The sequence below is a fragment of the Macrotis lagotis genome, chromosome X (genome assembly GCF_037893015.1).
Source record: "Macrotis lagotis isolate mMagLag1 chromosome X, bilby.v1.9.chrom.fasta, whole genome shotgun sequence".
In the NCBI taxonomy this organism is placed as follows: Eukaryota; Metazoa; Chordata; class Mammalia; order Peramelemorphia; family Peramelidae; genus Macrotis; species Macrotis lagotis.
The window spans coordinates 293,614,750-293,629,914 of record NC_133666.1 but is presented as its reverse complement, the minus strand read 5'-3'; the positions used below and the strand labels follow the sequence as shown (position 1 = coordinate 293,629,914).

The window sequence follows — 15,165 nt, the reverse complement described above, 5'->3', positions numbered from 1 at the left end:
CATCACCAAGGCAAAAGCAACAGGTCATGGTGACTGATCTGAATTGTGGAAAGATGAAGAAGAAAGTCAAAGAAAACTTGAAGTAGATTCAGGATGGGATGAAATAATGAGTTCAGTTTTAGAAATATGAAGTTGTTTAAGGTATTTGGGGAATATCTCCATAAAGATATTCAGTGAGAAGCAATAAATAGAGGTTTAGAACTCTAGAAAGAGGTTGTGACTGGATTAATATAATAGATTTGGGAATCATATACATAGAGTAAAATTGAAGTCATAGGAATTGATGAGATAAATGAAGGAGAAAGTATAGAGAAAGAATAAAAGATGGTACAAGTCAAAATTCTGGAAAACAGAGATTTTTAAGAGGAAAGGTAGAGAAAGGAAGTGATTTGACTCTCTGAGAGAAAAAATAGAGAAGTGGAAGGGAAAAAACATGAGAATGTAGTGTAATAGAAGTAAAGGAAGGAGGAAATGGTCTATAGTGTTAAAAGTTACTGAAAATCCAAAGACTGTAACAGAATTCAGGAAGAAGTCTACAAATGATCATATAAATGTACACAAGATGATATCAAGAATTTTAATACTTCTAAAATTAATTTAATGACCAAATGAAAATACCAAAGGATTATTTTATAAAATTAGATAAAACCAATAAAATTCATATAAAACAAATGAGCAGCAATGCAAAGGTACCTTAGAAAATTAATTAAGCCTCATCAAATTTCAAATATACTATAAGATATTAATTATGAATGAAACTAATAGTGGATAAAAATAAAAATAGATCACTAGAAGAGAATAGAAAATCCAGAAACAATCAATCAACTAACTTATATGAAACATTGGGCTAAATGGAGACACTAAAATGGAAAAAAAACCAATACTCACCCTCAAGGAGCTTCCATATCAATGAAGGAGACAACATGTATAAATAGGTACCAAAGGTAGACAAACACACAGACACACATATGCACATACATATCCATATAGAACAGATAGAAAGTCACTTCAGAGGGGAAGGCTCTAACAAGTGGTATTTGAGATATGAGTCTTAAAAGAAACCAGGTATTCTAAGAGGAGAAGGAGCATTACAGATATGGAGGGGAGCTAATACAAAGGCACAGATGTGGAATATGGAGCATCACATGGAGGTACAGAGAGTTGGCTCATATGGTTGGATCATAGAATATGTAGGGGTGAGTAAGTTGTAAAAAGGTTGGAATTATAAGAAGGAATCAAGTTGGGAAGACTTTTACATGCCAAAAAAAGGATTTTATATATGACTCTTTAAGTAATAGTGAACCATTGGAAATTTGTGTGGAAGAAGAGGTATGAGGTGAAATATTCAACTGAGAGGTTGTGGGAAGCTTAAGAACAGATAGGAAAGTTTCTAACAGCTGTTGTGACAAATGGCATTGATAAATGATTAAAGAAGAATGGCAATTACTGCTGTAAGGGTACAGTTAAAATAGCCTCAATGTACTCAAGAGATTAGTGTTTGATAGACTTGAATAAATTGTTAAAGAAAAATATTATTCAATAAATATTAGGAAAATTGTTAAATGGTGAAAAATTAGTAGCAATCTGTATACCATACTCTTTACCACATTAAATTCTAATTGGATCATTATGGTAATATCTGAAAAAACAGAAAATTGGAAGATTAAAAAAGAATTTGTTTGTTATGCAAACAAGAAAATTTCTATTTATTAAACAATAGAAACCAAAATATTTTATTCTAATTAGATCAAAATAGAAACAAGAACACACAATAAAAAGTAGCATATGAAAAATAAAAAGCAAAAAAAGCATCCTGGGGAAAATCTTTGTTATGAATGTGACAAAAATATGACACCCTTCTATAAGGATATGTAAGTGAGGTTGCCACTTGTTCACTTGTTATTCAGAGGAGCAGCCTAAAATCTTGTTGTTTTTATTTTCAATAATACAATTTCTTGATGAACATCTTTTACTTTTGCTCTTCAGAGTTCCCCATTTGTCATATGTTTGTTCGTTTTTTTTTTTAATTTCGCAAAGCAATGGGGTTAAGTGGTTTGCCCAAGGCCACACAGCTAGGTAATTATTGAGTGTCTAAGGCTGAATTTGAACTCAGGTTCTCCTGACTCCAGGGCCGGTGCTCTATCCACTGCACCACCTCGCCGCCCCCCCATTTGTTATATGTTGTTATCTCTTCAGACATACTATATACTTTTCTATTCCCCTCCATGCATTTTAAATCCTTTGAAAGTAGTTGTAGTCTTTAATATGCTGGCATATAAAATATGTTAATATTTTTAAAGTTTGGCCTTTGGTTTCATAAGAAGCTTGGGTTTAGTAAAGGAGCCCTGTGGCTTCCCAAGGGTAATATAGTCTGTTCTCTTTTTTTTTTTCTGACTGTGGACCAAATTGAGCCATCTGTGCTGTCTTTCTCAGATTTACATACTGATAGACAAGCTCCATAAGACGGCTATAAAAATGCACATTGAAATCTGGCTAACAGATATTCTTCATCCACTTGGTTTTTACAGTGAGGATGAACAGGCTAAATTCCTGTGATTAGAGATCTCTTTTAGGAAATTCCAAAATGTTAAAGGGTTTATGCAATCAGCACACTGTCATCTACAAACAGCATCTGGAGGACCTCTTTCTTTGACCTGAATTCTACAATGTATCTCTTTCATCAGAGTGGTGATTATTTTTTTACTTTTTAAAAAATATTTTAACTTACTTGCCATATATGCATCTATATATGTTTGTGTGTATGTGGAGAGAGAGAGAGAGAGAGAGAGAGAGAGAGAGAGAGAGAGAGGGAGAGACTGAATTACAATATAAATTCATTCGTAAAAACTTTCATAGAGGGATGACAGATGATTTTAAAGGTATTATGTCATAAAACAGAGAGCAGCAGCATGAGGGTAAAAATAACTTTAAGAAAACACAGTAAGAGATTCAGTTGAGTAAAACTATTCCACGGGGGACTTTGGGGATAAAAATAGAAGACTACAAAGATAAGAAAAATGCCAAAAAATTAGTAGAAACGTAACATATGGACTCTTATATTACAATTCTAGATGTGTTTATAATGGATGCAGAAGTGTCACTGAGGAGAACAAAGGAAAAAACACCAGACTGGTCGAAATATATATATATATATATATATATATATATATATATATATATATATATATACACACATATATATATATATATACACACATATATATGTATATATATATATATGAGATTGATGCTATATGCAACATAATTTTGGCGATATTAAGAGACTAATACAAGGTATTTGAAGGATATCTGAAGGAGGAGATTATAATAGAGGTATGGGGAAAAATGAAAAAAAAGATCACCAAGGAGAAATAAATAACTACTGACCCATATGCATTTGTTCAAATCTATACAACTTAATAAGAGTCATTTAGAAATAAACTGAAGGAATTCTTAATAAGGGCATTAGAAGGGAGCAAGCAATCTTTCATGAGCAATATTCATGACTTTACCATTTTACAAAGAACTGAAAGCTGTAGAGAATTTAGTACCCATTTTGCTTATCATTTGTTGATACCAAAGAGCATTTGATTCAATAGAACAAAATACAGTCTTAAAGGCTCTTTTACAGCCAGAGATTTCTCATCCAAACATCAGTCATTCAAGACTCTGTGTAAGATGTAACAACAGAAATAACCTAATTCAACAATCCAATCTTCTGATAGAATCAAAAGGAGTATATAATAAAAATCACAAAATCAAATGTCCAAGCAGTTCTATTGCTTAGATTACAACTTAAGGATTCTATTAAAAGGAAATTAGACTTAACATTAGAAAATATTTATAGCTATTTTATTTATAATTGCCCCAAATCCTAGAAATGATGCATATAGATATATGTAGGCATGCATTCTATTATACTATAAAATTTTAAAAAAGTATAAAAAAGGAAAAGAAAATGCAACTGTCTGCCCAGGTTAAATGAAGAAGAGATTAAATACCTAAACAACCCTATCTCAGAAAAAGAAATTCAACAAGCCATCATTGAACTCCCTAAGAAAAAATTTCCAGGGTCTGATAGATTCACAAGTGAATTCTACCAAACATTTAAGGAACAATTGGTTCCAATTCTATATAAACTCTTTGGAAAAACAGTGAAAGATGGAACTCTGCCTAACTCTTTCTATGAAACCAATATGGTGCTGTTACCTAAACCAGGAAGAGTTAAAACAGAGAAAGAAAATTATAGACCTATTTCCCTGATGAACAAAGATGCAAAAATATTAAATAAAATCTTAGCAAAACAATTACAACAAGTTATCACTAGGATAATACATTATGATCAAGTAGGATGTACTCAATTTCATCTCTAACACTCTCTTAGCCTCTCTGGTCTTCTACTTCCTTATCTGTAAATAAAGTGGGAAGCTAAATGGTGTCATGGGACCTGGAGTCTGGAGACTCATCTTCCTAAGCTCAAATCCAGCCTCAGACATTTTCTAACTGTGTGACTCTGGGCAAGTCACTTAACCCTATTTGCCTCAGTTTCTTTATCTGTAAAACTAACTGGAGAATAAAATGGCACACCACTCCAGTCTCTGCCATGAAAACTCAGGCATGATTGCAACAATTGAACAACAACAAAAAGGTGTTGAACTGATGATATTTTATTCTATGATCCCTTGTCTAAATTCCTGTAGCTCTTGCTGTTTGTGCCACTTATCTGGCATTTAGTCTATTCTATCTTGTTATAATAAAAAAAAAGAATATTGATTCCTATTTCTACAGGAAAAGGACAAGGGAACATGCATTTCTGAAGAGTTTTCTGTGTGTCAGTCGTTGTGCTATGCACTTTAAAATTTTTTCTTATTGGATATTTGATCCTCACCACAATCCTATTAGGTAGGTGCTATTATTTCACCCATTTTACAGTTAAGAAAACTGAAGAAGAAAGTTTTTTGTCTGAGGCTGGAATTGAAATCAAGTCTTCCTGACTCCAGAACATAGGGCTCCAATCACTGTAGCACCTTTTCCTTACAATAACTCTCTGAAGGATATAATGAATGTATATTCATTTTGCATATGAAGAAACCAAGGCAGATGGAATTTAAATAATTTTTTTCTGGGATCACTCAGGATGTCACTCTCACACTCAGAATGTAGGTGTTTCTTCTTAAAGAACTGAATCTTTTATATATGTATGAAACCAAGGACAAGGAAGACTCAAGTATCAGTAAGAGGCATGGATTTCACAAGTCAGTACAGAGTGGAATATTGTGTTTGATACCCCCCCCCCCAAATCTTGCTTTCTCTGCTTTCTCCTGTGTACACACACACACACACACACACACACACACACACACACATTGTATATATTTCATAAGATCTGTGGTGACTAAGTCTAATGACTGAAGTTTTCTTGAAATCACATACCTTCTGGGATGCACTGTCCAAGGACAAATTTATATCCCTTGCAGCACTTTTTCCTAGAAAACAAACAACAAGAATGATATTTAGCAGGGAGGTAGCTGTTGTCTTATCAGGTTTATTTATTTTTCTCAGACTTTTAAAAGGAATGGTATCCCAGGAAATCTCTATGGTGTAAGTACAGTGCTAGTGGGTCAAAAAGTAAAAGGCACAACATTAGGCATTAACATAGTGCTAGACTTTGGGAAATTCATTTAAATTAATTGAAGCCTCAGTTTCTTCAGCCTTAAAATGTGTGAGTTGGCCTGGATGAGTTCTAAGGTATTTTTCAACTCTATATCTATAATTCTCTTAATACTAGAATTTCCCTCTCTCCCTATTTAAACTGTGAAAATACTCCTTCTAAACTTGTAAATCAAGTACATTAGCTGGAATTCTCATCAATTTCTTCACTATAGAAACATTTATTGAATCTTAGAATCTTGGGATTCTATGACTATAAAGGATGCTAGAAAGCATCTGTAGACCACTTACAGTTAAGGGAAATGAAGTTTAGGGAAAGAAAGTTATTCATCTAGAGTTACATGTTTATTTAATGGCATAAATGAGACTAGGAGAGCACCAGCCCTAGGGTCAGGAGGACCTGAATTTAAATCTCAGACATTATGTGACCTGGGCAATTCAATTAATCCTCATTGTCTTCAAAAATATTTTCTTTGAAATATTAAAAAAGAGAGTTAAGAACCAATATACATATTTCTTTGCTCAGTGATATTTTATGCATATATTACTATGCCTCTTCCTCCTTTCTGAAACTCAAATTATGGAGTGGCACTAGAACTGCCCAACTTTATTTTTGTTTTGTTTTGTTTTTAGATTTTTGCAAGGCATTGGGGTTAAGTGGCTTGCCCAAGGCCACACAGCTAGGTAATTATTAAGTGACTGAGGCTGGATTTGAACTCAGGTACTCCTGACTCCAGGGCCAGTGCTCTATTCACTGGGCCACCTAGCCACCCCAGCCCAACTTTATAAGTACATTTTGATGCAGTCTTCCAGTTAATGATTCAGAAACTAAATAAAATGGTGGTTCCTGACATGTGTTCATCTCTGATTGAAGACATTCCCTTTTCCTTCTAATTTGCTATTTTTCTTCTGTAAACCCTCTCCAGATCCTTGCCTCCCAAATTCTATCACTATTGTAACTTTTTTTCCCCTCTTCTCCTTCCCATTATTTCCTTTCCCTCTTTCTCATTGGCATAGCATTTTTTCTAGTCTCACATCATCTGCTTTAGTCTTCTGAAAATTAATTCCATTCTCTTTCAGTCAGTGTCTTATATGATGATGTAAGGATCCTTTCTCTGAATGAGGACTCATATACTTTATCTAGCTTTCAGGGACCAGAGATTCCCCAGTATAGCCAACTCCCTCTCAAGGAACACCTTGGTTTCTCTGGGAGAGCAGCCGATGGTCATAATATCCAAAGGAACTCCTGGTTCCCTTTAACTACATGACCAAGGATGAGACTGGATAGTCAAGTTTAAGGTGTCAGGCAGTAGAGCTATTTAAAAACTATTTTGATATGGTTAAATATGAAATCACAGAATTTCAGAGTTGAGACTTCAGAAGTCACCTAACCTAACCTGTGAATGATCAAGAATTCCCTCTACTACCAGTCTGATAAATGGAATTCAACCTATACTTGAAGACTTCCAATGGGGAAGAACTCAGTTTCTCATAACAGCCCATTCCATTTTTGGCCAGCTCTAATTGGTTCCTTCTATCAATGCCAAATCTTCCTCTTTGTCACTTCTAGCCATCACTCCTGAGATGAAGTAGAGCAATTATAATTCCCTTTCCACAAAACAATCCTTTAAGTATTACAAGGCACTTCCATGATTCCCACTCCCTCTTTCCCCCAAGTTTTCTCTTCTCCAAGACTAACCTCTGGAATAATTGAACTAATCCTCTATGACATGAAATCAAGGCCCTTCACCATACTGTCCACAGTGAATGCTTTCTTAAACAGAATATAATTTTCCAAATATGCTCTGATCAAAGCAGAATATAGACTATCATATCTCTAGTCACAGACAGTAATTAATAAAATTGCAACAAATGCAAGAATAATGATTGTTATAATTAGCACACATTAATTATAATTATTATTTTATATATATGCTGCTTTTTAAGGTTTGCAAGATACATCTATTATCCTACTTGATCTTCACAAATAACTCTGAGGTGGGTGCTATTATTATTCTCATTATAACAGGTAAGGAAACTGAGCCTTAGTTCAGTGACTTCCCCAGGGTTATAAAGCTAGAAAGTGCCTGAGGCAGGATTTGAACTCAGTTTTACCTGAATCAAAGGTGTGTCATACAGCTGCCTATGTCTTCCTTAATGTGTCCTGAAATATCATGTTGTTGACTCATAATGAGCTTGTAATATGCCTAAAAACCACCAAATATATTTCAAATGAATTTCTCTTCAGCTATTTCTACCTTATTTATCTGTAAGTTTGATTTTTAAAAATATAAATGTAAAAATTTCATATTATAGTTATCCCTTCCACATCTTGGGGGTTAGGGGTGTGGCACCCCTGTAATCTGGAAAATTCATGTCAAATTTTTTGGCCCAGAAAAGAAGTCTGAATTTTTCCTTTATTATTATTGTTGTTGTTGTTGCTGTTGTTATTTTAAAGGGTCAAAAATATGATTTCAAATGCATTATAGAACAAATCTATTTGAATGGGCTAGAACAGGAACCTAATCATCATTTACAACATTATTTATATGGGAAAATGCCTTCTGAATATGATGAGCCTGATGGATAAACAAAGGGACATAGAAGTTTGGAGTTAGAAGAGAGAAAACCAGGTATAAGCAAAACTGAGAAGAATATAGAAATGGAACCCAAAAGACTTTTTCCCTCATTCTCCACTAAAGAGGGTCCCCATTTAGGCTGAGGAACATGGACAACTCACTATAAAAAGAGGCAACCCCTGGGTTCCAACTGTAAAGAAACAGTTGGCATTTAGTTTGTCAATAGAGTGAAATAGAAGCATGTCTCTAATCAAGCTCTTAAAGGGTTCAGACTGACAGTTGCTTTTCTCCCCAGGAAGATTATTTTGGATCTTTATCCAGCATATTTTATTAGGCCTTAGGGGAAAATCTCTGTCCTTACTTTCCAAAAACTCCATAAAATATTTTCTTGACCATGTGGCAACATTCAACTTTCTGATGAGTCGTTTACATTTCCCTTTAGAATCAACTTTTGGAAATGAAAAGCCAAATTTTAATTTTTCTATGACAAAAGATCCCCTCCTTGTGATTTAAAACAATTTTTTACACTGGTAAAAGAACTCAGAGTTTCTATCCCAGGGGTTTCTCACATTGATGAAGTCATGGTTCTGCTCTTTCATCTCCCAGAAACTTCAACCCACCCCCATCTGCTTTTTTAATGTCACCAAAATGAAGCTCTCTGATTGGTTCTCAATAGTCCAAACCACAGCAACAGGAAAGAATATTAGTTGAATAAATTGTTCATTTTAATTTTTATGGCCATTGCTTACTGAAGTACTCAGTGTCAAAAAAAAAGGGTGGTAGGGAAAAGAACAGGACCATCTAAATGATCTGAAGCTGTGATTTTTTTGGCTTTCTAAGGAAAAAAAGACGGGGGGGGGGTACAGATGTTTCTGATACTCAAGTCAAAAATCACATTTACACATATGGTTCTGTTTGTCTTTCTATTTTGAATGGCATAACAAAGGTACAGAGTTCTGAGATGTTTGATAGCATTCAAAAACCCATAGAAATGGATACAATTTTTGAGTTTCCTTCACCATGAAGGAGACACTAAAGTCAGGGACCTCATAACACTTTTGAACATCTGAAGGCTTGATACTGTCAACACTGTGGAGGCAGTAATAACTTGCCATTGGTCTTCTTTATGAAATTAAATTAAAATGAAGTGATTTGATCTGTTTTCAAAAAGCTACGGAATTTTGTCAGGAGAAGCTCAAAGGACACTCCCCATGAATTTAAATGCTTGTATAGCAAAGAATTAAGTTCCCCTTTTGTTGTTTCCTCTCAATTGCATAACTGACCCAATGCAATGATCAAGGAGTGCAATTCAGAGATTCAAGCCCATCTCCCCCCCCCCCCGTGTTGACCCATGGTTCATCATAATAGAATATTATTTTGCACATGAAATATCCATCCATAGCAAGGGACTTGTTAAAATATACAAAGTATTATTCCAAACTATGGAAAAATAAACATTGGCTTCACATTTTATACAGTTTTCAAAGATTAGCTGCAATATAAATTATCTTTAATGAAGTTTAGATAGCCCAAACAAAAGCTTTGCCTTGCTATGCAGATACTGGCCCTCATTAGACTTCACCATCAACATTGTTGTGGGGTTATCTTTTTTTTTTTAAAAAAACAAAAACAAAAATCCAGGAGGAGCAATTTCTTAGGTATATCCAGGCAGAGGCCATTTCTAAATTTCAGCTTAGGTTACTAATGAAGACATTCTTTGCTGACACACTTAAGGGGTAGAGAGTGGCTAGTTAACTCTTGCCAGAGAGCAAGATCTTTTTTTTAATTATTAAAGATTTTATTTATTTTGAGTTTTGCAATTTTTCCTCTGATCTTCCTTCCTTCCTCCACCCCCTCACAGAAAGCAATTTGTCAATCTTTACATTGTTTCCATGTTGTACATTGATCCAAATTGAATGTGATGAGAGAGAAATCATATCCTTAAAGAAGAAACAAAGTATAAGAGATAACAAGATCAGACAATAAGATATCAGTTTTTTTTCTAAATTAAAGGAAATAGTCCTTGGACTTTGTTCAAACTCAATGGTTCTTTATCTGGATAAAGATGGTATTGTCCATTGTAGACAGCCCAAAATTGTCCCTGATTGTTGTACTGTTGGACTGAGCAAGTCCATCAAGGTTGATCATCACCCCCATGTTGCTGTTAGGATGTACAGTGTTTTTCTGGCTCTGCTCATCTCGCTCAGCATCAGTTCATGCAAATCCCTTCAGGTTTCCCTGAATTCCTGTCCCTCCTGATTGCTAATGAACAATAGTATTCCATGACATACATATACCACAATTTGTTAAGCCATTCCCCAATTGAAGGATATTTACTTAATTTCCAGTTCTTTGCCACCACAAATAGGACTGCTATAAATATTTTTGTACAAGTGATGTTTTTACCCTTTTTCATCATCTCTTCAGGGTATAGACCCACTAGTGGTATTGCTGGGTCAAAGGGTATGCACATTTTTGTTGCCCTTTGGGTAGTTCCAAATTTCTCTCCAGAAAGGTTGGATGAGTTCACAGCGCCACCAACAATGTAATAGTGTCCCAGATTTCCCACAACCCTTCCAACAATGACCATTTATCCTTTCTGGTCATATTGGCCAGTCTGAGAGGTGTGAGGTGGTACCTCAGAGAAGCTTTTAATTTGCATTTCTCTAGTAAGTAATGATTTAGAGCAATTTTTCATATGGCTATGGATTGCTTTGATCTCCTCATCTGTAAATTGCCTTTGCATATCCTTTGACCATTTGTCATTTGGGGAATGGCTATTTTTTTAAATATGACTCAGTTCTCTGTATATTTTAGAAATGAGTCCTTTGTCAGAAATGTTATGGTGAAGATTGTTTCCCAGTTTATTACATTTCTTTTGATCTTAGTTACAGTGGTTTTGTCTGTGCAAAAGCTTTTTAATTTAATGTAATCAAAATCATCTAATTAGTTTTTGGTGATGTTCTTCATCTCTTCCTTAGTCACAAACTGCTTCTCTTTCCATAGATCTGACAGGTAAACTAGTACTTGATCTTCTAATTTGCTTATAGTATTCTCTTTTATGTTTAAATCCTGTATTCATTTGGATCTTATCTTGGTATAGGGTGTGAGGTGTTGGTCTAATCTAAGTTTCTTCCATACTAACTTCCAATTTTCCCAGCAGTTTTTTCAAAGAGAGTTTTTATCCCAATAGCTGGACTCTTTGGGTTTATCAAACAGCAGATTACTCTAAGAGCAACATCTTAATCATCAGGATAACCCATAAGGGTTTTCCTCAGGCATCCTAGAGAATGAGGACTTTGCTTACTACAAAGATAAACAAAAGCATAACTGAAGAACAATACCCTACTTCATAGGTGTCTCAAGGAGTTTTTGGAAAAGAAAACAGGAAGGAGGAAATGAAGATAGCCCCAAGAGAAATCAACTTATCTGGTGATCCCTGGTCAGATCCTGAAAGAGAATGCTAGGAGGAAAGATAGTTACATAGGAAGAGAAATAGGCAGCTTTGGATTAACAGAAGATTTCTCCATTTCCTTTGTCTCTGACAAAAATGGCAAGATCTGGATTCCAAACATATCCAACTTACTTTTACTTTCTATGCTATTATCACTCACATGGCTGGAATGCTGTACCTGGAATTAGGAAGAACTGAGTTCAAATCTACTTACCCTCTGTGACCCTGGACAAGTCACTTTACTTGTTTGCCTCAGTTTCCTAAACTGTAAAATGAGTATTATAATAATAGCATCAACCTCCTAGAGGTACTTTGAGAATGAAATGAAACATTTTCAAACCTTTATGTTACATCGATTCTAACTACTATTAATGTTACTGCTATTGTAATGTTAAGATCATAACAATCAGTTCAGAGTAGTGCTTATTAAGCAGCTTTAGCTAAAAGGCTATGTTAAAGGGTCTAAATTATTGTTGTATATCTCTCAAGTTTGTATAGATAACTACTATTAGTAGGTGTGTAATAAATATTTGTTAGGTGAATGACTATTTGTTCTCAGAGGGCTGAAACTCCTCAGATACTGCCTCTCAAAAACTGTTTTAATTTACTTCTTTTCTTGCTAAGACTAGGACTATATGATAAATAAGACACCAGAGCCAGGGAGCAGATCTTGGGAAAAGGAGTAGCAAAAACTGAACCTGATTAAGAAATTCCATGGGCAGTTAGTTGGTATCAAAGTGACTAAACTCAAGAACACTCTTCTTACTAAGTTTAAATGTGACTTCAGAGACTAACTGCCTGTGTGACTGGACAAGACACTTAATCCTGTTTGTCTCAAATTTCTCATCTGTAAAATGAACTAGAGAAGGAAATGACAACCACTCCAATATCTTTGCCAAGAAAACTCCAAATGGGGTCACAAAGAGTCAGACACAACTCAAATGACTGAACAATGACAAATAAACCCCAAAATTTATTGTATCTCCTCCTCCAGCCCCCAATGATAATCATAGCACATTTATATAATGTGTTACTATTTGAACAGCACCTTATACATATTTTTTGATAGTTTCAACAGTCTTGTGAAGGAGGTACAATTATAACCCCATTTTCCAGATGAGGAAACAAAGCTAAGTATCAGACAGGATTTGAACTCACACCTTTCTGATTCCAAGTCCAATACACTGAATATTGTATCAACTACCAACCTGTTCTGACAGTGAATTTACACAAAGAAACCTGAAGCTGAATCTGAAAAGTACCATCCTCCCCATTCTAACGTGAGTGAGAATCATAGAACTGGAAAGAAGTGCAGTCAATGATTCCATGTGACACCCAATCCAACATAGCAATCCCATTCATAGACTCCTTGACACGGAGTCATGAGACAGGTGTCTTTACTTCTCTCTCTCTCTCTCTCTCTCTCTCTCACACACACACACACACACACACACACACACACACACACACACACACACACAAACACACACCCTCCCACAGACTGAATACCAGCTTTGTGGTTTCTAAATGACATGGCAAGGTCAGAATCTATAAAGTAAACCTTATTAACTAGTTCAGGGGTTCAAAACTTGCCTGTGCCATAGACCTTTTTCTTAGTCTCAGGTGATGTATTTCTGAGAATAATGTTATTAAAATAAAAATAAAAATATATAATTATGAAGGAAATAATTATGAAGATATATAAAGATTTCATGGAGCTTAGGTAAAGAATTCTGATCTAATGCTACATCTATCCAATATCACTGATTCTCCTCCCCCATCAAAATTTTTCTTTCTATAGTTATATTGATACTTTTGTTAACCATTACCCAGGAAGTCTTCCTTTGAAGCAAAGAAAAAGTTAAGCCAAACCAACCAATAGTGAAATTCCATATCTATAGACTCCCACTCCTACAGTACATATAGCTTGCTTTGTACATAGTTGTCTATATTTGTTTGCATGTTGTTTTCCCCCTCCCCCACTCCTTAAAGGGATTTTCTGGACAAAGATACTGGAGAGGTTTACTATTTCCTTCTCCTTTACATATGAGAAAACTGAGGCAAACAGGATTAAATGATTTTCCTAGGGTGACAGAGCTAACAGGTATTTGACACCACATTTGAACTCAGTTCTTCCTGACTCCTGGCCTGGTTCTCTTTACTCTGTTACCTAGCTGTCCTAGTAGGTATTTAATAAATGTTTATTGATTGATTAATTCCTGGACCAAGATTGATTATTGCCATTGTATAGCATTCAACATCATTCTAGTGTTCTTTTTTGCTTACATTATTTTAATCATTACATATATTGTTTTCCTCTTTCTGTTTAGTTTTTAATCAGTTCATACAAGTCTTTTTATGTTCCTCTGAATTCCTCATATTTGTCATAACTTTTGTTGCTTTTTGTATCTGAGTTGTGTTTTCATTAGTATAAGGAGCTTCTGATGAGGGATTTCCTCTACAAAAGCAGATATTCACCATCTCTGTAACTTATATCCTGAGAACATTACCTGGGGGCACTTAGGAATTAAAATATTTTCCCTGAGTCAAGAAGCATCAGAAGTGGTACTTAAACCTATGTCTTTCTGATTCTGATGCCAGTTCTTTCTCTACTATGCCACACCTCAGTAATATTCTACCTCATTTATACTATATCCCACAGTTTGTTAAGCCCTTCTCTATATTGATGTATATTCACTTTATTTTCAGTTTTTCACTACTACAAAAAGTATTGCTATATTATCTCGCAATATATGAGACCTTTCAGTCTTTGGACTCCTTTGGTCACATACCCAGCAATAAGATTTCCAGACCAAAGGTGTGGACAGTTAAGTCACAATTAAAAAAAATTGAGGCATGTTTGGATCAGTTCTTAGCTCTGTTAACTATATATTAGTACTCTCAGCTTCTTGCAGAGCTTTCAATACTGGCTATTCCAATATTTTGCTGTTTTTGCCAATTTTCTGTGTGAGGTATAAACCTAAAAAAAGGTCAAAATTTGCATTTCTCTTATTTGTGACTTGGATAAATCTTTTATTTAATTGTTGAGTTTTTAATTATTCCTTTAAACACTAATGGTTCTCTCATAACTTTCTCTAAAAATGCAGTTCAAATGCCATTTCTTACACAAAGCCTATTTTGATCCCTGATTTCTTGCAACCCACTCCCCAATTCTGAAATGATTTTGTATTTATGTTGTATATATTTTGTGTACATGCTACTTCCTTTCAACAAAACATGAGCTCCTTGAGGGAAGAGATCATTTTGTTTTTGTTTTTTTATTCCCAGTCCCAAGTGCAGTGTTAATCATTAGAGTTAAATAAATGTTTACCTAATAAATAAACACATCAAGAAGGTCAGTGTTGAAGGTTACATAATTCTGAGTATATTGTGGAATCAGTTCTTAAGATATATATGAAAGAGGGGAGAATATTAAATATTTGAGGGAACAAAGACATTATT

General features: G+C 34.7%; 1 protein-coding gene across 1 annotated transcript in view; it reads right to left on the bottom strand.

Annotated features, from left to right (window-relative positions):
* The window catches only part of CCBE1 (collagen and calcium binding EGF domains 1), a 352,034-nt gene that overhangs the window by 55,474 nt on the left and 281,395 nt on the right, over positions 1-15,165 (bottom strand). The window contains exon 4 of the mRNA XM_074200478.1: positions 5,434-5,486. Coding sequence (XP_074056579.1) covers positions 5,434-5,486 — 53 coding nt within the window. The remainder of the gene's footprint in view (positions 1-5,433; positions 5,487-15,165) is intronic.